This window comes from Glycine max, chromosome 15 (genome assembly GCF_000004515.6).
Source record: "Glycine max cultivar Williams 82 chromosome 15, Glycine_max_v4.0, whole genome shotgun sequence".
Lineage (NCBI taxonomy): Eukaryota > Viridiplantae > Streptophyta > Magnoliopsida > Fabales > Fabaceae > Glycine > Glycine max.
Window position 1 is genome coordinate 2,833,782 of NC_038251.2, and position 13,976 is coordinate 2,847,757.

Here is a 13,976-nt window from a genome sequence, read left to right on the forward strand (position 1 = left end):
GGAAATATATATATATATATATATATATATATATATATATATAATAATTTTTAAAATAATTTAAATAATAATTTATAAGTAAATAACAATGTAAAAACCTGCATCATTAAAGTCTAAAAACAAAATGTTTAGATGCTTGATGAAGATGTAGATATGACTTGTGAGCCTCTATGTTATTGGGCCTATGGTAGGAGGAACAATTGATGCCCACAAAGAAAAGAAACCTTTTAGTTGAAGGTTATCTGAGAGAAAGCAGAGTAGAGTTGTATTAGAGCTGCATCCAAAATCCTGTTGGAGAGGTTCTCCCACCAATCCAAGGTGCCACGTCAGAGAAGGAAAAGTGCTTGGAAGCTGAGGCAGTGATGAGGATTGCAGCAATGGCCACCACATTTGCATCCTCATCTCCACAAATTGCAGCTTCTTCTTTTACTCTTCCACCCTTCCAATCCAAAAAGTTCATCCTTTTTCACAACCCAGTACTTCAAAAAAACAACATACTCCGACCCATTCTTCTTCCTCCTCCTCCTGCTGCTGCTGCTGCCCAAGATGCGGTGGATGCTGCGGAACAATTGTACAAAACCACCGATCAAGGGGTGGCCACAGTCGTATCCGCTCTTTTCTTTATTGCTTTCGTTGGCCTATCCGCTATCACTATTGGGGTAAAACTGTAAAACAACTCCCTACTTAACTCTCTTACACTTTGCTAAAATTTTAGTCTCTCACAGGTCACAATTTAATTCTTGAAAGAGTATAAAGTGTGACAATTTTTTATTATATTTATAAGATCATTTTATCATTGTGTAATGTTGATCCTATCAATTTGACAAGTTGTCTTTTTTTTAGGATGAATTAGGTATTAAGTTATAAAATTTAGAAACTAATTTGTCACACTTTTTATATATTTAAAAATTAAATTAAGAGACTAAAAATATCATTTATCCTTTATAGTTCTGTTCTGAATGCGCCTAGTTCTGTTTGTTGTGTTGCAGGTTATCTATCTAGCAGTGACGGATTTCCTGCAGAAGAGAGAGAAAGAGAAGTTTGAGAAAGAAGAAGCTGCTAAGGGCAAGAATAAGAAGAGGAAGAAGGTGGGCAGAGCCAGGGCAGGACCTAGAGGATTTGGCCAAAAATATGTTGAAGACGAGGTTGATGAATGAACCATTTCAGGTCCTCTTGCCTTGCATTCAAATGAATTTTTACTTTAACCTTTCTTTTTCTTTTCTTTTTGTCTTTTCCGTGTTGCTATTGCTTAGTTCTCATCACAGTGTGATTTTGAGTTTCCAAAACAAAACATGTGTTTAACGGCGGAATGCGAGTAATTAACCTTGTTGGATTAATTAGTTAAATTAAATTCATTGCAACACAGCATTTCAGGAAACGCTGAATGGACCGCAGAATTTATTGAAACTGCCCCATGCCTACGTTGTGGTTGTTCATTATTGGTTTTTTGTTTGAAATTCATATGATATGATGAGTCGTGGATGTTCCTTTTTTATTTTTTATTTTGTATCTGTAGTGTGAATCATGGGCGGTTCCTGGTTCATGGTTATGCACTTATCCTATGCGTCTAATTTTTTTCAACAAAGATAAAACGTGTAATCTGCCAATCGAATTTGACTAAAACATAGTAATAAAAGTTTCATTTAATTCACTTATTTGTTGACTTTAGTTAACCATAATTACATGAAAATGTGTTGATAAAAATGAACATTTTCAATAATATTTATATGCCTTTGAAAAGAAGAATAATATTTATAAGCTGATTTCTGTCAACCCCTTAAAAATCATTTTCTTCATTGCAGTTGCTTATTCCACTCTCATCAAAGATGAAGAAAAGAAATATGAACACGTTGATCACAAGAACTAGAATGTCACTATTAAAAAAAACTCGTTTGTGTTATTGTTTGATGGATTTGGTTTTCAACCACCAAATTTAATTAGAATGTGTATCGAAATTAATTGGTCAAATTTTCCATCAAAACATGTGACACAACACGTGAAATTGACTTTGTTAGTACTAGTTTTTAAGACATGATCGCTATCACAAGATATAAATGAAGGGGAAAGTAAACTTGTAAAATTGGGGCATAATAAAGTCAATAAACATACATGAAAGAAAAACCCTGCTCTCACCTAAACATAAACAGCTCTCCACATGCCAACATTTTGTACAGTCGCGTCAACTTATAAACTACCTCACCGTTCGTTTTATAAAACTTTACATCCTTAAAAAGGCTCGTATTGTCGCTTTATCTCCTCTGCTGCAGGGGGGCATCAGGTGAGTATTACACATCTGAGCCTCGCCTCACTTAAATTCTTCTTCTATGTATAAACTTTGGACTACAAAATGTACAGTTCTTCATTAAAACCGATAGTGTTTTTATTTCCAATCGGCCACTACCCATCACGACAGATTGAGATAGGAATAAACATAACCTCCGGATGCAGGAAAAGAGAGGAGGAAGCTCACACTAGCCTCAGTTAGCTGTACAAACAACTTTCTATGCCCACCTAAGCAGGATGAGGAGACTGAGCAGCAATTCTCCTCTCTGCAACAAATTACATGACCCAGTTGGCAAACTACACGTAATGTAACGTAATACCTTAGCAGATCAAAAGTAAACAGTAAAGTATGCAACTAAAGGCATATAATTGGCAGGGTAGTTCAGGTGTGTATCTCCTATTCATGCACATATTCAGAGAATGTAGCGGTAATGCAAGCAAGAAATAATTACCTCCAGCAGCAACAAGTTTCTCTACACGAGCAACAATATGCTTCCCATAGGTGTACTTTTTCAATGCATTCAAATGAACTTTAATTCGTGAAAGAATTAGCTCTCGCTGTTGGTCATCACAAGTCTCCAGCACCTTTTGTACAACATAGTTGGCGAATTGATCTTTCATCATTGCCTGCATATAAGAGGAACAAGATATATATCATAAGAAGGAATGAATGAGTCCTACTATCAATTTTGTCAAGATGTGCTGAGAGTTTGGTATAACTAGAGCACCCATTACAATTATCATCACCAGTGTATTAAATTATAAGAAAAAAAAATTAACCATATTTTTTCTTGACCAGAAAACTTTGAGGATCAAAGTTTAATCAAAATATTGAATGTGACAACATTTTGTTCAGTTCAAACATTAAAACAATCCTGGATGCATTGAGAATATTAACTTCTAAAGAAATTTTTGGGTCAAAGATATTTCAATTAGAGTAACACCCTACTTAAAGCTAAATTGGACAGATAATTCTAAAGTCTTCAGAATAATCAGTTGTTCACCAATAGATCATTGACATTTCAGCCTACCTCATATTCACCATGTGATCATCATGGCCTATTTGGACAAAGATTGGCATTTCAAGCCTTGACTGAGCAAGCTAAATAGCCCCATTTCATTATCATCAATATATCTTTATATACCAAATTGTCTCAAAAAAAGGGGGATTGAGTTTTTTTTTTTATGGAGGGTGGAGATATAGGTAAAAAAGAAAAACCTGAAGAGGCTCATTTTCATCTGTGGAACCAAGCATCTCATTCACAAGTAATTGGCGTTCAGAAGGACCTCCAAAGGTCAAACACTTCTCCACAACATTTGAGGCAAACTTCTGCTGACTCATTTGAACTATCTTTCCTGCTAATTCCTTGATAATGGCGGATCGCTCATGAGGTTTCCCATGCTCAAGTACATGCTGTTATTTAAGAGAAGATGAAACGAAGCAAGAGATCAGAAGCATTTGAGTGGAGATAGAAGCCCATATATCACAAGAAAAAAATTGGATGGCATGTTATACACATAAAGCCAAAAGGACTGCCAGTTATAACATTCAGCAACAGATTATTAAAAAAAGTAAGTAACAATTATATTTATGACTGATGAGTTCATGCTTTCAAACACATTCAAAATAAAACAAAGTATTAAATCCTAAGCAAATGACCTTAAATCAAAACAAAGAGAAGACATCCATACCTTAAAGTCAATTGACAGAATCTCAGTAAAAAACTCCAAAAAAAAGGGATTAATTTCAGGAAAACATAAGAGCATTGTTAGGATACCCAACCAAAAGTAAACCCAAACCATAAGTACCTTTCACAATTGTGGCATTGAAAAGTCCAAACTATAAGTAATCATAATAGATTTACCTGGACAACATAATTGCCATACTGATCCTGGGCTAACATGCTAACTGCTCCTAAAATCTCATCCATAACTTTTTGCTGGGTGTTAGGGTCTTTGCAATGCTCCAGTACTCTCTGTCATGCAAAAGATAATTATGATAAGTTCAGGGATTTTAGGTATGCAAAAGGAGTAACATAAGCACTGAAAAAATCTTACCTGTATCACCCGGCAACCATATGGATGGGTTGATAGTGTCACAACTTGATCAAAAAAAGTTGAGACAATAAAGTTGATTGCATCTTCAGGGACACATTCAATACATTTCTGAATTACATGATTGCCATTCTGATCTCGCACACAACGCATGATATTTCCATCAAGTTCTTGAACCATCTTTATCTTCTGGTCCAGATCAACAACTTCTATGGCCTGAAGAGCACAATAAAAAAATATAGAAGGATGGCATCTTCAGAACATTATGGATACAGAGCCATACATAGAAATGTCAAATACTAGCACCCATAGCTGTGAATACCTTCTGAATGACCCGACAACCATACATTTGAAGGCTAAGCGTCAGAACATGTTCAAAAAGCTTGTTGGCTAACTCTCTTCTCTGGGATGCAAGTCCATGCTCAAAAAACTGCCAGATACCAATTGTCACGCTAACAAGATCCATAAAAGAGAATCATTTGAGCATGCATAGGCAATATAGAGAATGGGTAATGATTACCTTCTGAACCACATAATTACCAAAGACATCAGTCATCAAAGCAAGAGCTTGAGGCATGATTTCTTGATAAACCATGTTTTTTTCTTCAGTAGTTGCAGTTTCAAGCTTTTGTTGAATAAACCGGCTCCCATATTGATCAGCACTGCATGTTAGAGCAATATCATTGAACTTAATTCATTAGTAGACATTATGGCAATATAAAATTAAACACCAAAACAACTCAAAAGGAAAAAAAATATATACCTGAATTCAACAACATGACCAGAAATTTCAGAAAGCTCAAAACACTTGGTTTTATTGCTTTTAAACTCTTCCAAAAGTGATGAAGCAAAGTTTTCATCCATGTTACCAGCATCTAGGTGCCATGGTCCCATGACCCCAGCTAAATTCCTCATTCCAGAAGCAAAACGCATATTCAGGTCATTGTGCCTAATAGGACTTCCAGATCCAACAGGCGAAGTAGATAAAGAGTTTGCCATTGGACTTCCTGGGTAAGATAAGCCATACGCAGGATTTCCATAATAACCATGATTGGAGCCACCTGATTTAGCACTCAGAGGAACATTGTATTGTGACTTCTGAGGTGAAAGCAGCGTCCCAAGATAAGCCTTCTGAAGCTCAAGTAAATTCATGTATGAGTTGCCTAAGTAGTTCCTGTCCACAGAAGGGTCGTTGAGAGCAGCAAGTTGTGCAGCAGCAAGCTCAGATGACCTTATATACTGAAGATACATGGGATCAACAAAAGGAGCCTGAAGAGCACCACCTGCAATTTGATTTCCCATTCTACCATGACCATGCACATCAGATGGAGCAGCGACTCCAGAAGACAAACCACCTCCAAGAATTCTTGAGTCCATTCCAGGAGCTGCCATCACTGATGCTGCAGCAACATTTTCAAATAAGGGTGGCAGATTACTAGTTCCAAGTTGGCTAGCCACCAAGGATGCCAATGCTGGATTTCCAGCGTACCCACTCAGGCCATAGTAAGTAAATGCTGAATTAGTACCATCTAAGGGCGAGTACTGAGCAGGCACGCCACCTCCACCACTAAAAGCTGAGGTAGGTGATCCCTTGAAGTATGAGTTATTGGGAGGAACAGCACACTTTTGTAGCTCAGCATGCCTATCCAAAGATGGATTGTTGATGTCTGACATACTCCCACCATTCTTACCTGAATCAGAGTAAGCAGATTTATGCAAGTGTCCTGATTCAGACTTCTTTAAGTATGCATGTTGTTTGCCAGGATCCTGACCACCTTGCATGCCAAATAGGTATCTCTGATGATTATCAACATCTGACTCAACCTGTGACGGGAAATGGCTATCACCATCTAACACATCATCAGCTGACAGATTCATGCCAGACAATGCAGCCACAATATCTGCAGGCTCATTGACTCCAGATGAAACACCATTAAAAGCATCAGGACTGTTAATACCTCTCTTCTCAGCAGCTACAACTCTCCCACCCCCAATAGGTGTGGGGCAGGGACTGGGAGCCCTAGCAACAAGTTGTGGATCAGGAGTAGTGCTACGCGACAAGGAAGAACCTAGTGCAGCAGCATAAGAATAGGAAGCTTGTGGGCCAGTATTTTGGGCAGCAGATGACACAGGGACATTTGATACAGATCTTAAGGTATCAGTGGCCAAGGAATCACGACGTAAATGAGCCAGTTCTGATTCAACAGATGATATGATATCGCCATTTTCATCAAATGCATTACGGCTGGCAGGACGAGATGGAAAGCCAGTGACAGAAGCGTTAAGTCCCAAATCATCCTGCACAATTACTGGATATAAATTATGGGTAGCAGAAAAAGGGTAAAACATATAAATAAACATAAAAAAAAATGCATCCTATATCGGTCTGACACCTGTGTATGAGCACCCAAAAGATTTTACAGTGGATGCAATAGAACAAGGTACAGAACTATGAGGACCAATATTTCAGCCAGTATGAATTAAAAGGGTGGAGAACTACTGGACAAATAAGAAGGAACTGGACATCGGAAGCTGAACAATAACATAATGAAAAAGCTTCACATGAATATTATACTGCCATTTTCAAACAACACAAGATCTAGAAATTACATTGTAGAAAAGCTAAAACAAAAAAAAAAGTATATGAAACAGCGGTATGTTTAAATTTAGCAGTGAACAAAACTTTAATTCGCACAGGAACGGGATTTAACCAACTGTTCAAACATCAAAACCCCACATTTTCAATCTCAGAAAACCCGTCTCTTATTTTGTGCAAAGATCAGAGTAAAAATGACACATAATACAGTGTAAGGAAAAAGAGGCAGATGCAAAGGAGTAAAGCAACCAAAAATCAAAACGCAAGAAAGAAGAAAGCCACCTGAAAAATTTCTGCAAGGCTCTTTTGTTTGCTGCCAAGACCTAAGCCAGGCAAACCAATGAGTCCATCACCACCCCACTCAGCCGAACCTCTTGGATTTTCACTCTCCACCTCACTCTCTTGTTTCCTCATGTTAAAACCGGGAGGAGTCGCAAACAGTGATCTGCCACCATTGTCATCAGCCCTGTTCACTTTCCTCCTATCTCCAATTCCACCAAGAACAGAAGCTCCACCTTTTAGTCTCTGTGTAAACCTCCAATCCTCCTTTGAGAGCAAAGGAGGCGGAAGCCGGGGATTCAAATTCACATTGGAGTAATAGTATGAAAGATAAGCCGGATCAGACCTAAGCTCTTCCTCAGAAGAAAAACCATTCCCACTTTTGGCCCCAGAAAACTCCGAAAACACCGCACCAGCGGCGGTGCCAGCGCCACCGCCACCGCCTCCAAACAACCCTCCAACTGCACTGAGGGAACCTTCCACAGTTGGAGGCGCCGATCCACTCCTATACAGATTGAGTTCACGTTCACGATCATCAACCTCCTGTCTTCGTTGCTCACGAAGCAACATCCCTATCTCCTTCTCCAGTTCATCCCCAAAGGAACCTTCGTTACCACCAAGCATCGGTCTTGTCCCCAATTCAGACAACATTATCAAAAACTCAATTTGATCATCGTGGTTTCACCAACCACAACCTGATCACTATCCTCAAACCCTAAACCGCTAAACAACTCAAAAACCCAAACTTTTCCCACCAAATCGCGTAAGCCCCATATTCACAACTTCAGGCGTGCTCACTCATAACTGCTGCGAACGAAACTTAAAATCAAAACAATAATAGTCACAATAAATTATGGCCATGAAAATTATACCCAGGTCATTCGCAGAGCTGAAACGAAAACTAACTGAAGAATCAGTCAGGTTGGGAAAACAAATTTAAGCACGGCATAATTAGTGAAAAGAAATCAGTAATAAGGGTGAAATTGAGGTGAGGGTTCGTGCAACAAGATGGAATGAGAGAGTGACAATGTAAGGGTTAAAATCCGGCGGCGATTGGAAGAACCCTTAGGGTTTTGTTTGTTCTATTTCGAGGAGGACTATATATGATATTGATGGCAAACCCAACCTATATTTATTTAGGTTTTTTATTTTTCAATTTCCAAATGTATCACTTTTTTTTTTTTACAGAAATATCTAAAATAAATACTACTAGTGTATTTATATTTCCCAATAATCAGGGACTATTGACCAAGTGATAAGGGACTGATGTAGTGGGATTGTTGACATGGCCAAAGAGATAGGGGTTTCCTTTTTTTTCTGCGAAAATGCAAAAATAGATTCTGTAAGACTGACACGTAGTATTAATAGATTCGCCCGTTGAATAAAAATAGGGCGAAATTTAGTCAAATAAATAAGAGTATTTTTTTTCTTTTCATTATAATTATCCTTTAAGTTATTTTATATGATTAAAAAATTGATAAATAAATAAACAATAATAATAATTTTACAAAATTATAGAAGAACACATCTTTATGCATCTCAATAAAAAAAAATCTTATTTTATTTCCAAAATTAGTGGCATAAAAATATTGATTAACGTTTATCTTCTTTTAATACTAACATATTTATTAATGTCTTTACTGAATGAATTTAATTTTAATGTAATATGTTTCTTATAAAATATTTAGAGAGAGGTCATAAAAAGATATAACAATATAAATTTTTTACACATTTTAATATATCAATTAAGAAAGTAAACAAAAATATTATATTTAAATAATTAAAATACTTTCATAGGATACATTTAATAACTAATTTTCCAGGGCTTAAATTTATTTTATGATAACATTTTTAAAATTACAATATGATGTGGAAAATTTGTATCAATCTCATCTTATGAAATATTTTAAAGGTAAACTTACCTTTAATTTTCTGGAATTAAAGTTACAATACCCAATAACTTAAATAAATACAGTAATTAGTATTTACTTAGTTTTGAAAATTATTAAATAAGTGATAAATAAATTTATTTTATTTTGGTATTTAGCGATAAATAAATTTGTAATTAATAGTGTGTAACTGAGTAGTTTATTGAAATTATTAATTAGGGTTTATTTATTTATATTGAAATAATAATTATAAACAAATTCAATCAACCACTTATTTACATGTTATCGGCTACAAATTATTTATTAAAAATTATATAATAATTTTTAAAAACGTCAAAAGAAAAAAATTATACGAGTTATTAAAAAAAATAAAATATTTGTATAAATAGATAAATAGATAGATACAGAGAGAGAAACATAGAATTGTTCTCACGTATTAGTGCTATGAGAATAATAAATTTTCCGATTAAAATTAATCTCATTCCATTTTTCTTTTGATTTTTATATGTGTGTATATAAACAATTTTTTTTACTGAACTTAAATCTACTCCTAAGTCTCAATACCAATCAACAAGAAAAAAATCCACTCTTAATTAATACTTTATGTCCCCCAACTCCCAAGGACAGGGTAGCCCTACCTTTTTACTTCTTATACCTAGAGTTTATAGTTGAGCTCTTGATGAAATAGGTTTGCAGAATATCTTTGGTTTCTTAAGGTGATAAATAATTCATTTCACGTTACTAATACTAAATACGAGAGGAAAAAAAACTATACAAAATTATGTAAATTTTGTTCTTGTGTCTAACATAATTTGTTTCCTTTTTCTCTTCTGTATCTTGGAAGGCGTCCTTTTTAATAAAAAATATCAATAATTAAAAATAATTTTATATCCAAATTTAATTTATTCACTATAAATTTAAAATATAATTTATATATTTAAATATTTTATTTATTACTACTTCCAAATCTTTATATAATAAACAAATGGTAGTAGTAATTTCAAATATATAGATTCCTAATTTCTTTTTTATATTCTTAATTTATTATAAAGTTTATTAACGAGATATGACTCATTTATAAAAAAAAATGGTGGATAGATTTACTGACTCATTTGAAAATATATTTTATAATTATTGATTGAAAAAAAAAACTAATCATTAGATTATAAGTATGATTATCATGTCTAATCACTATTTAAATTAATCAATTTTATAAGTTAGTTGAAATTAAGTCAGTGAATGTTTAGTTGACTGTGACCCTCCCTTTTATAAAAAAAATAATTGTATATGTATTTTTGGAATAGAAATTAAATTTATGACAATGTTAATTAAAATTAACTAATCAAATTATTTTTATCAGTATTCATGAATTAAGGATTTGTTTATGATATAAGATCTAAATAAAATAAAATATTTTTAAAATAATTGTTATTACAAATTTTAGTTATATAAAATAAGAATTTAATATTCATGTATTGACCATGGAAAATAATTTCATGATCAATCAATAAAAAATCATTATTATCAAAAATAAAAGTTTAATATATTTTTAATAAATTTATAATAGAATTAAGATTGAATAATAATATAATTTTTTAAAATGTTATACAATACATCAAGTTAATTTCTCAAAAATTATGGCCTTTTGTTTTTGTTTTTTCTTTGGAATCTAGGTGCAACGAATAATACTCACAATAGTATTGAGTACATTACATGAGAAACCAAGTTGTTCCAAAAATTAATGCTGGGTCGGCAATTTATTGACTTGCAAGTTGCAAGGATCTAACATCTCATGAATTTAACTGCAATTTACTTACCTTTACTCGGCTAGTTAAATTGCCATAAATGGTTTTACCCATCTGGAAAAACTGTCCTCAATTCAATGCGCTATAACATTATGAATAACTACAGAATCTCGCATTCAAAACATAAGCACATTGCCCACAACAATTGAACTATAGATTATTTATTGAATTAAAAACAATATACTGTACTATTTAAAAAGCATATTGATAAATAATTTATAAATACTAAAAATATAAATGTTAGTATCTCAATATATATTTTTTAAAATGTTTCGATAGAAACTATATCATATTGACTATCGATTGAAAAAACCTATCCTGCACTGTAATAATAAAATAAATAAAAAATACTACATGTAAGGGGTCTTTTAGTTTTTACGCAAATCCAACTCTGGAATCTGGATGTAGGTTAAAAATCCTCCTTTCTCAATGGCACGTGGTTGTTCAAGTGTTATATAACTTCGAGTGATAGATAAAATGTATAATTTGTATGACTTCGAGTGTGATGATATTTTCAGGGTTTGAATGTGTTAACTCACAACAATGTAGTGGTAGTTGAATTTTGTGATAATTTTCAAATGTCATCATGAGACATGGTGACGGGGTATCCCTAATATTTTGAAATTATGGGTAACTAGTGGCGTCACATAAGTGGATTCGACTTGGATAACGTAATATCAGCTTGCACTTGACAAGGATTGCATTCAATTGAAAGATTTAGCACTTAAACCTTATCCTTAATATAAATAAGTTCAAAACGTTTCATTTGGTTCACGTTTTGGGGAAAAAAATCACTAATCTAATAAGTCTTTCGAATACAAAAATTCAGCATGATCTCCTTAAAAAAATCAACCTGATCCATCAACGCTAACATAAATTATTTAGACAAATGGGCATTTTATTCTTGAATGATTAAATTGGTGATAATTTAATTTTTAAAAGAAGAAATTTTTTTATTTAGATTTGGATGAGTAAAAAGTATGACAATTATGGATGATGTATAACTTAATGATAAATTGATTCTTAAATTTTATAATTTAATGTTAAATTTGTCTTCCAAAAATATAATTTATTATTAAATTAATTATTAAATATTATAATTTAATGATAAAATGGTCTTATAAACTTAATCTTGGGATGAACTTATCATATTTTTTATTCTTTTAAAAATTTAATTATAATTTTGATTATTTTAAGAATTAAATTATCACGGACTTAGTGACCAGAATAGTCGCTTATTATTTTGTTGATAAATTGGAAAAACTAGGACGCTTAAAAGTAAGGATGGAAATAGGTTAGGTTGGCCTACAGAAAAAAAAACCTATTAAATTAAATAGACCAGCTTAGGCTTATTAAAAAGCCTTATAAATCTAATAGGGCGGCCTATATATATATATATATATATATATATATATATATATATATTATTTTTTGGGTATAATTAATATTATTTTTTAAAAAACTAGCAGATTCCATTCTTATAATTAAGTAAAATTTTAATTACAAGATGTGAGTCCGGTGTTCCTTTATATTTCTCATTATTTTTATTAGTTTTCCTATGTTAATCCTTTTTCTATTCCTATTAGATTTCTTTTTTCTTTTATTACGTTTTTGTATTCTAGAGCAAATAAAAATCATATTTTATCCTATCCTATTATGTTTCTATACTATTAGGTTCCTATACAAAAATCATATCCTTTTTTTATTATCAGGTTTCCTTTTTTTTTTTAACTATTTTATTATGTTCCTAACCAAACAAAAATTATATCGTATCATATCCTATTACGTTCATATACAAAAATCATATCCTATTAAGTTCCTATACAAAAATCATATTCTTTTTCTAACAAGTTTTTTTTTAACTTCCTAACCAAGCAAAAATCATATCCTTTTCACTTCAAGCTTTAAGAGAGGTAATTAACATTTTGTGTTTAGCCTATTATAGAAGGTGTGCTATTTTTTATTTGATAAAAATAACTATGAATATTAAAGATTTAATGCGAATAAGACTTTTAAATAGGCTACTAGGCCAGGCTAGACTTTTAAAAAGTCAGATCGAACCAAAATAAAAGTCTTTGATAGGTTATAGGTCAGGGTCAAACCTCAAAAATTAATCGTAAGTAGACTCAGACCTTTTAAAGTCTGACCTAACCTGTCCTATTTTCACCCCTACTCAAAAACTTCCTAAGGAAACTCACTTGAGCCAAATCAGCTTAAGAGCATTATAAATACAACTAGGAGAAAAATAAAAAATGAAAATCCTATAACTTTCACACGGGAATCAATAATAATATTTCCTTTTGTGTGTATAAATAATCATGTAGTAGTTGTTTTCATTAAAAAAATATGTTATACACATAGTGTTACATCATTATTCATAGTTTAGTTCCATATGCTTAACAGGAGACACATGCTAATATAAAAGTTTTGTATTGTAGCTTTGGGATATAATTAATAATTTGACGAGAAAATTTACACGCTCTCATGTGAAATGGGTTTACAAACATAATTTATTATATATGATAAATTTATTAATTTTTAAAATTATTTATGATTAAATGATAATACAAAACTATAATATATTATATATTATGCATGATGAATTAAACTCAACGTGATTTGCCAGAACTTCGTTAATATTAATGTGTATACTCCTAAGGATAACATGTCCCCTCAGGAAAAAGAGAGAGAAAAAAGGATAACAATGTTCCATTACGATGAAATATTTTTATTTCTCACATCAAACTTCTATACTTTCTTTTTTTATTGCAAATTATATATATACATAGTATTTGCGTTGAGAAATTATCAATATAAAAAAAGATGTCCAAGTGGTTATATTCCATTGGCAATATTATGTAGTATTATTACTATTTTACACTCTCTTTTTCCTAAAGATGTTTAAATTATTTCGATAAAAAAATGTTTAAATTATACATTTTTTTGGCGAATTCTTCGGCGGACCATTTGAGGATGTGATTTGTGATAACTATAATTGTTTATAGCGAGTAACTATCATACATAATTCTTTAAAATACTAGAATGAAGAAAATTAGCAGAAAAAAAGTC

General features: G+C 32.4%; 2 protein-coding genes across 2 annotated transcripts; one reads left to right on the plus strand and one right to left on the minus strand.

The window, feature by feature from the left end:
• The first annotated feature begins 143 nt into the window (after positions 1–143).
• LOC100815636 (uncharacterized) lies at positions 144–1,351 on the plus strand. Its single transcript, XM_003547166.5, has 2 exons — positions 144–659; positions 990–1,351. The coding sequence occupies exons 1-2, from the start codon at positions 363–365 to the stop codon at positions 1,155–1,157; spliced, it is 465 nt and encodes a 154-aa protein (XP_003547214.1). The 5' UTR covers positions 144–362; the 3' UTR covers positions 1,158–1,351.
• Positions 1,352–2,055: 704 nt separating this feature from the next.
• On the minus strand, positions 2,056–8,325 carry LOC100818836 (pumilio homolog 2). The gene is made up of 9 exons (XM_003547171.5): positions 7,217–8,325; positions 5,102–6,636; positions 4,859–5,000; positions 4,661–4,768; positions 4,342–4,554; positions 4,149–4,259; positions 3,503–3,697; positions 2,736–2,910; positions 2,056–2,549 (listed from the first exon to the last, which is right to left on the minus strand). Exons 1-9 carry the CDS (start codon positions 7,862–7,864, stop codon positions 2,512–2,514), a joined length of 3,165 nt encoding a protein of 1,054 aa, XP_003547219.3. The 5' UTR covers positions 7,865–8,325; the 3' UTR covers positions 2,056–2,511.
• Between the last annotated feature and the right edge of the window lie 5,651 nt (positions 8,326–13,976).